The sequence below is a fragment of the Pseudophryne corroboree genome, chromosome 6, assembly GCF_028390025.1.
Source record: "Pseudophryne corroboree isolate aPseCor3 chromosome 6, aPseCor3.hap2, whole genome shotgun sequence".
Taxonomy (NCBI): domain Eukaryota; kingdom Metazoa; phylum Chordata; class Amphibia; order Anura; family Myobatrachidae; genus Pseudophryne; species Pseudophryne corroboree.
This window is the reverse complement of record NC_086449.1, coordinates 33,518,710-33,526,885: the sequence shown is the minus strand read 5'-3', so window position 1 is coordinate 33,526,885 and position 8,176 is coordinate 33,518,710. Positions and strand designations below refer to the sequence as shown.

The 8,176-nt window shown below is 42.5% G+C and overlaps 1 protein-coding gene across 2 annotated transcripts; it reads left to right on the top strand.

Moving 5' to 3' along the window:
• Positions 1-3,114: 3,114 nt before the first annotated feature.
• Positions 3,115-5,200, top strand: LOC134934790 (putative nuclease HARBI1). Of its 2 annotated transcripts, XM_063930149.1 has the most exons (5): positions 3,115-3,188; positions 3,543-3,562; positions 4,297-4,411; positions 4,496-4,868; positions 5,178-5,200. In XM_063930149.1, exons 2-5 carry the CDS (start codon positions 3,548-3,550, stop codon positions 5,179-5,181), a joined length of 507 nt encoding a protein of 168 aa, XP_063786219.1. In that variant the 5' UTR covers positions 3,115-3,188; positions 3,543-3,547; the 3' UTR covers positions 5,182-5,200. The 2 variants fall into 2 exon arrangements, with proteins under 2 accessions (XP_063786219.1, XP_063786218.1); XM_063930148.1 differs by lacking the exons at positions 3,115-3,188; positions 3,543-3,562 and having other exon boundaries at positions 3,856-4,411.
• The last annotated feature ends 2,976 nt before the right edge of the window (positions 5,201-8,176 follow it).

Sequence of the window (8,176 nt, the reverse complement as noted above, 5' to 3'; positions counted from 1 at the left end):
ACTTAATATGGACATTAAAGTGTGGTGCAAAGCATACCTGTTTTTTTTTTTTTTTTTATTTAAGGAGAAATTGCAGATTGGTCTACAAGTGTCTATATGTTGACCTAATCTTTCTTGAACTAAGATTTACCTAATGCATTACCTTGAAGAAACTGCACAAATTTTTATTTTTTAAATGTTATTTCTGTAATAATATTACACAACATTTAAACAACATGGCTCCACGTGAGTCTCACAGGCAGAGATGGACCAAGCAGCAAGCAGATGGCACTGACAATAATTATATAGCAGAACTCAGTACTCTGCAAATTTCTGCTTCTGTCAAAAGTATATTTTCAAAGCATAAATTAAACATATAACACACCCTGCCACACACAAATTTTATACCAAATGAGAAAGAATTAGGATCCACCACACAAACACAACAATACACAGCACACTAGTAAGAGGAAGATGGCTCTGGTGTTTCTTATTAAAAACTCACAGGCTACAATTCCTCCAAACAGAAAAAAGACATTTCACTAAGAGGGAGTTATCCATTCTGGCCACACAAGCCAACTCCAAAATAACATAGAGGCAACAACAAAAACATGGGTGCTGCCCATCTGGAGAGACATCACTTTCTTCTTTTTCTCCCCGCCTGAGGCTGATCTTCTTTGCTTGGTCTGCGGAGTGACCTTCGTTGGGCCTGCCCAGTGGCCTGTTCTTCCTGGGCAGGGGCAGGGGAGGGAGCCGATGTGGTTGGCTCTCTGCCACTGTGGGCAAGGGAGACAGCGATGGCCTGGAGCCCTTGCAAGATGTTATTTGCAAGGGTTTGGTTTGAGGAGGCAAGTTGTTCTTGGCCCTGCCTGATCTCTGCCAGACTTTGGCAGAGTTGAGCAACACCTTGCTCAACACAGGTTTGGAGCTCAGTGAGCCGGACAGCTATCTGGCTTACCTCCCGGATGACCCCGTCTTGAAACGTATTTAGGCTCTCACCATACCTAGCAATTTCAAGCAGGATCTCCGGGATAGCAGAGGGTTGGGTGGGGGGGCCAGTAGGAACCTGCAGAGGTGGGTTTTGTTGGCCCACACTGCCAGACCCACTAGGTCCCTCCACCTCAGCCTCAACCACATAACCGTCCTGTGACTCAACCTGATCACCCCCCTGTGCTGTGTTTTGTTGCAAGCAAATAGAAGAATGTGTGTGGAAAAAGACGGAAACAAAATTAGTTTAAGATTATAAATACAGTTCAAATTACAGACCAAAAAATGTTTAAAATTACCTTCCAAGTCATGTCCCGTCAGAATCTCAGGCAGGTCCGTGTCCATATGAGACACCCCTTGGCCCTCCTCATAACTGACACAGGCCATCGCCATCTCCTCCAAGTCTGTATACTCCACAGCGACAGATGGTCCTCCACCTGTAGCCCTTGAGGCATTCCACTCCGCAGCCCTCTTTGCCTTCAGGCGGGATTTGAAGTCGGCCCACCTACATATGTATTGTGAAAGAGGGACAAAGTTGAGTATTATTATTGTTCGAAGTAAATATATAGCACACATGTTCTGCTTGTGTTTGCTAGACATAACATCACATGTAACTACATTTTTTGGACAACTTAGCACAGAAAAAGGATTGTCAAGATGCACTTACCGTCGTCTCACTTCCTGCGATGTTCTGACGACAGAGCCAACTTCATTCACAGATTTTGTGATGTCTCTCCAGATGCGTTCTTTTGAAGCAGCCCCCATGTTTTTTGGCCCTCTATGTATTTTGGCCATGGCCTGCGTGACCAAGACACGCAACTCCCTCTTAGTGAATGCAGGCTGTCTTTTTTTTCGTCTGGAGGTAGCCTGTGAGGTTTCTTCTTGTTGGTCATCACCATCTTCCTCCTCACTAGCAGCTTCTGTCTGTTGTGTTTGTGTGGCTAAAGCCAATTCTCCCTCAGTTTGGTCACTATGTGTCTGTGGCAGGGTATCCCCACTCAATTGTTGTGGTTCAGAAGCAGACATTTGCAGAGTACTAGGTCCTGCCTCAACATCCGCAGAGGCGTATTCCAACATGCGCCTTTGGCACTCTAGGCGTTTTTGCTGCAATGCCATCTGCTGCTCTGCAATGCGGTCTATCTCTGCTGCGATTTGCTCACGAGAAGCCATGTTTGTGATGACGTCTGTACGCCGAGGTGTGTGCGCTTATATACCTACGTGCGAATCGTTAATTCACACAGGTGTACACTGTTATTCTGGTTAATGATTGCACTGCTTATTTAAGGGCCTACTTTGCACGCTGTGAGTGTAGGTAGTTTGGAGTTTCACTTGAGTTTGTTGGCTTGTGCGTGAAGGTGCTAGAGGAATTTGCAGAGTGAGTAATTGTCAAGCATACCTTTGTCCTTTCGTTTGCGTTTTGAATATAGACAGTGATGCATTTTTTTGGCGTTTTTTCGTTTGTGAGTATTCTGGAAATCGTCTTGTTAATTTTTTGATGTAAAAGTGTTTTTTAAATGTTTTTATTTTTTTTTATTTTTTAAATACATATATATTTGGCAAGTCCATTTGTGAAAATAAACCTGGGCTTCTTTGTTTTGACTGTCATTTGTGTTCTCTTGTAGGTGCTTTGTTTTGGGTGACATAACCCTTGGATTTGTTGATTTATTTGTGTGCTAGAGAACACAAAGACTTTCTTTATTTTTGAGCAGGTAAGTGCCCTTGGCCTGTGTTTGTGCTTGTTTGTTTTAATGGTCTGTATGCTGTTTTTGACTGTCATTTGTGTTCTCTTGTAGGTGCTTTGTTTTGGGTGACATAACCCTTGGATTTGTTGATTTATTTGTGTGCTAGAGAACACAAAGACTTTCTTTATTTTTGAGCAGGTAAGTGCCATTGGCCTGTGTTTGTGCTTGTTTGTTTTAATGGTCTGTATGCTGCTTTTGACTGTCATTTGTGTTCTCTTGTAGGTGCTTTGTTTTGGGTGACATAACCCTTGGATTTGTTGATTTATTTGTGTGCTAGAGAACACAAAGACTTTCTTTATTTTTGAGCAGGTAAGTGCCCTTGGCCTGTGTTTGTGCTTGTTTGTTTTAATGGTCTGTATGCTGTTTTTGACTGTCATTTGTGTTCTCTTGTAGGTGCTTGGTTTTGGGTGACATAACCCTTGGATTTGTTGATTTATTTGTGTGCTAGAGAACACAAAGACTTTCTTTATTTTTGAGCAGGTAAGTGCCCTTGGCCTGTGTTGGTGCCTGTTTGTGTTTGTTCAAAGTGTTGTGTTTATGTTTGTTTTCCATTTGGGAAATACATTTTTTTTTGGTTACCAGGATTGATCTGCAAAGTAGTGTTTTTCTTTCCTGGACTAGCTACTAATTGTTTTTTTTTTTTTAAATTTGTTTTCTTTATATTTTGTATAATTTTTTTTTTTTTTTGGTGTTTGTGATGTGTTTGATGCTCTGAAATGTTGTAAGTAATTTTTTTGGGATTTTTCAAAATGAAATATGTATTTTTTTGACAATTATTAATTAAAATTTTTTTTTCTAATTTTTTTTTTCATTTTGTTCCTGAATTGAACTCAGAAAAAATGTACGCTCCTGCAGTAAGTTGATACCACATTTTTTTAACATTTATTGTTTGTATATTTTTGTAACTTTGTTTTTGTATTATTCAACATTTTTTTTGTTTTTCTCAAAAAAGTGTGTTATGTCAATATTTATCGCAGCCGAAGCCCTACCTCCCCAACCCACGCCAGCACTCCCACCCCAACCGCCAGCCCCACAACCACAACCGGCTCCTCAGCAACCAAGGCAACGGAGGCGTGCTAGGCCACCAATTTTCCGAACCCGTGTCCTATTTTTTGGGATGCCAGATGATGTGGTGATGCGTAGATACAGGCTGCCACCACATCTAATCCTAGACACTCTCTCCATAATAGAGAGTGATCTGGAGTCTGAAATTCGGTATCCTACAGCAATACCACCATTGACACAATTCCTTGCTGTGTTACATTTTTTAGCTACAGCCTCATATCAGCATGTTGTGGGAGACCTGGTTGGCATGTCGCAGGGCCAGTTCAGTAAGGTCCTGCGGCGTGTCTGCCAGGCTTTCCTAAAGCGGGTGAAGCAATTCATTGATATGCCTTTGGATGTTGGTGCCCTAGATGTGGTGAAGCGGCAATTTGAGGAAGGTGGTAGTCGCTTCCCACATGTTATTGGGGTTGTGGATGGCACACATGTTGCTATTCAGCCACCAAGACATAATGAAGAAATTTATAGAAACAGGAAACTGTTTCATTCTCTGAATGTAATGGTTGTTTGTGGGCCATCCCTCCAGATCCTTTCCCTGAATGCCAAGTTTACTGGAAGTTCACATGATGCATATGTCATTAGACAATCAGGGATATGGCAGAGATTAAGATCAAGTCAACGAGCAGACATGTGGTTATTGGGTGAGTTGTTGCTAAATTTTGTTTAACAAAAAAATGTAACTTTACAAATATACTATTTCTAATTTTTGGATTTTCATCCAACAGGAGACCGTGGATATCCTTGCACCCCCTGGCTCATGACTCCTTACCGTAATCCCAGGCCAGGACCACAGATGGCATTTAACTCCGCGCTTACTGCCACTAGGCAGCTGGTGGAGCGCACAATTGGTGTCCTTAAAGGGCGGTTTCGTGTGCTCCACCGCACTGGTGGCGACATCATGTATTCGCCGGAGATGGCAAGTAAAATAGTGGTCCTGTGCGCAATACTACATAATATCGCGGTAAGGAGTAGTGTAGAGCTTCCTCAGGCAGAGGAATTGCCTGATGAGGAGCCAGGGGTTGTTCGACACTTCGGTGGGGGGAGTGTTACACGGAGGGGGAGCCAAGTCAGGGCAAGGATTGTTGCCGAATATTTCAGGTATAGTGTTTTGATATTTTCTTTTTAAAAATATTAAAAAGCACAGTATGCTTATGTTTTTTTATAAATGTTTACATTTTGTATGATATTGTAAAGTGATTGTGTAATGCTTTTGTTGTGTTTGAATGTGTAATTTTTCTTATCGTCAAAATCCGCAAACACGTTAAGCTTACAATGTTTGGTTAGAAAACAAAATACTGTAATGTTGCTAAATAGTGTCCTTATTTGTTTTATATCCTCAAATCCTGATTATGTAAACAAACACACAAACAAATGATACTCAATGTTGCCCACTTTGTGACTGTCCAGCTGAATGATCACACAAACTGTGGTGAGTACACATATATGTATAGTAATTTAAAATAAACTGTGTGTCTCTGTGTCTGTTTGTTTTTGATTTTTTTTTTGGTTTATGATAAATATTTGCTTCTGCTAATGCGTATTTCCGCTCGTGCGAAATAACACTCTGCTCTTCACAGCATTGCAAAGATCAATAAAGTTATTAGAAATGACAACATAGATTTTGGACCAATCACATGCTAACAGACACTATAAATATATGCCCAAATAAGGAAAACGCCATTGCCATGATGCGTGCAGCACCGTTCACCAGGCGGGAGCTCCGCGTGCTGGTTGCGGTGATGGACCGCCGCGTAGGCCGCGTTGGGCGCTTCATCCCCAATCGGGTTAAGCGCGAGGCCTACGCGGAGGTCCGCCGCCTGCTGCGGACTCGCGTCCGCAGCAGGCGGACAATCATCCAACTTGAGAGGAGGTGGAGTGATCTCCGCAGGAGGACTCCCGATCTGTTGGCGGAGATCCGCCAGCAAATACGAACTATGCATACACGAAGTAAGTTACATTACATAAGATTATTAGCATAAATTGTGCTAATGGGGGTAATTCAAAGTTGATTGCAGCAGGAATTTAGTTAACAATTGGGCCAAACCATGTGCACTGCAGGGGAGGCAAATATAACATGTGCAGAAAGAGTTAGATTTGGGAGGGGTGTGTTCAATCTGCAATATAATTTGCATTGTAAAAATAAAGCAGCCAGTATTTACCCTGCACAGAATAAAATAAACCACCCAAATCTAACTCTATCTGCACATGTTATATCTGCCTCCCCTGCAGTGCACATGGTTTTGGCCAATTGCAAACTAAATTCCTGCAGTAATCCCCTTGGAATTACCCACAATTTACACTAAGTGGTAGGCTAATTTCAACCAAGAGTGTCCTTTTTTGAAAATAGGACAGTGTGTGTGGTTAGGGCAAACAGTACTGACTGTAGCAAAGTGCCACCAAACAAGTGAATGTTTTACAGAATTAATAACCAGGAAGGTAACTGTCCCCAAAATCTAGATCAGTGCTGTCTATATAATAAGGTGCCTGGAATAGTGATCTGGTGAGGTTGCCTAGACCAGTCAATATGACTCAATGGAAGAGATTAAGATATGAGCTTCAAAATAATACGTTGGACCCATTTATTTTGATGTGAGCAACATGAAGAGATTTTTACAATGTAATTTTTTTCCCCAAAAATTAAAATTAGTCTTTTACATGGAACAGAACAGTGAAATTTCAAAATGTTTACTATGTAATTTAACATGATAACTATATTTTTTAATAATTCACATTATAGGACGACAACAACGGCGGAGCTCGCAGCCCCCTTCCCCTTCCCAGTCCCCCTCCCCTTCTCAATCCCCCTCCCCTTCCCAGTCCCCCTCCCCTTCTCAATCCCCCTCCCCTTCCCAGTCCACATCAGCTTCCCACGCCCCCTCAGCTTCCCAGTCCCCCTCAACTTCCCACTCCCCCTCAGCTTCCCAGTCCCCCTCAGCTTCCAACGCCCCCTCAGCTTCCCAGGCCCACTCCACTTTCCACTCCCCTTCTCACCCCACCTCTCCATCTCTTTCTGTCACCCCTTCTCCTCCTTCCCATACCCCTTCTCCTTCAACTTCAAAATCCCCTTCTCAGCCCCCCTCACCCTCTATTGGCTTAACTTTCTCTCCGCACCCCTCGCCCTCACAATCAGACCCACCCTCTGAAAATAAATCCCCAATCCAGCCTCCTTCCCCCATCCAGCCTCCTTCCCCCATCCCTCCTCCTTCCCCAATCCCTCCTCCTTCCCCCATCCACCCGCCTTCCCCCATCCAGCCGCCTTCCCCACCCAGTGAGTGGGCACAAGAAGCCCCTGATGTGTTTCCTGCAAGCCATCATGTTGCAGAGGAAAGTAAGTGTTTTAACATGTTAACAAAAAACACAAAACCTACTTACACTTACAATGACAAAACATGCAGTGTTGTACTGTTGGAATTTTTGTACCAAGGACAACTATTTGTGTGATTATTCATTGTCTACATGTTGCTTTTCCATTTTTGAGAGTGAAATTATATGTACAGTGTTTATGTAGCCAATGTTTGGTGTGTCCACTGTAGGTCGACACTCATTTGGTCGACAGGGTTGCCAGGACAACAGGCTTTATATGTGTTAGGTTTTGTGGGAAACAGTTAGACCAGAGTGGAGTTTAGTATGTTGTTGGTCTTTTACACTTGTGCCTGTGTAGTCTTCATATTTGCACTTACAAATCACATGCTTCACTTTGTTAGGCAGCCTAATGACACAATGATTTGTGGTGTGAAAGTTACACTCTGAAAATTATGTTTGGATACATTCAAACCTGTTTGACCTTATTTAGTAAGGGCAGCTTTCAGGGATTGTGGGCATGCTAGGATATGTTGTCCTTCTGAAGATGTTGATATGCAGTGTGATGAGGCAGGACCAAACCCATAAAAATTTAACATTAAAAAACACAGATGTGAATGAATGCCAACATGGTGTAACATTGACGAAGATGGTAGTTATCTTTAACATGGGATGTTGCCCATAGCAACCAATAAGAATATACTTTTCAATTTTTTAACCACTTCTACAAGATAATATTAGTATTTTTCCAAGATTGCTATGGGCAACGCTCCATCTTAAATCGAACTCACATAGTAGTAAATGTACCCCATGGTCTTGTCCACTTTTTTAAAAAACAAAAAGGCTGAGCAGGCTTGTGTGTTGCTCTGCTAATGATTGTACCATAAAACAGCCATGATGTTGTAACTTTGCCATTAAGCAGGCCTGTCCAAACTGCGGACCTACAACTGTTGAGAAACTACACATCCCAGCATGCCCTGATACAGCTTTGCCATTCCCTGGCACCAAAATTGTGTCAAGGCATGCTGGTATATGTAGTTTCACACCAGCTTGAGTGATGCAGTTTGGACATGCCTGCATTAAAGTGTGCTTTGTGCCTTGCTTGT

Bases quoted from the DNA above. Each gene is read 5' to 3' on its own strand.
- LOC134934790 (XM_063930148.1), top strand. From the start codon at position 4,021: ATGTCGCAGGGCCAGTTCAGTAAGGTCCTGCGGCGTGTCTGCCAGGCT. The intron at 4,412-4,495 runs GTGAGTTGTTGC...TTCATCCAACAG, and splicing joins AGCAGACATGTGGTTATTGG to GAGACCGTGGATATCCTTGC.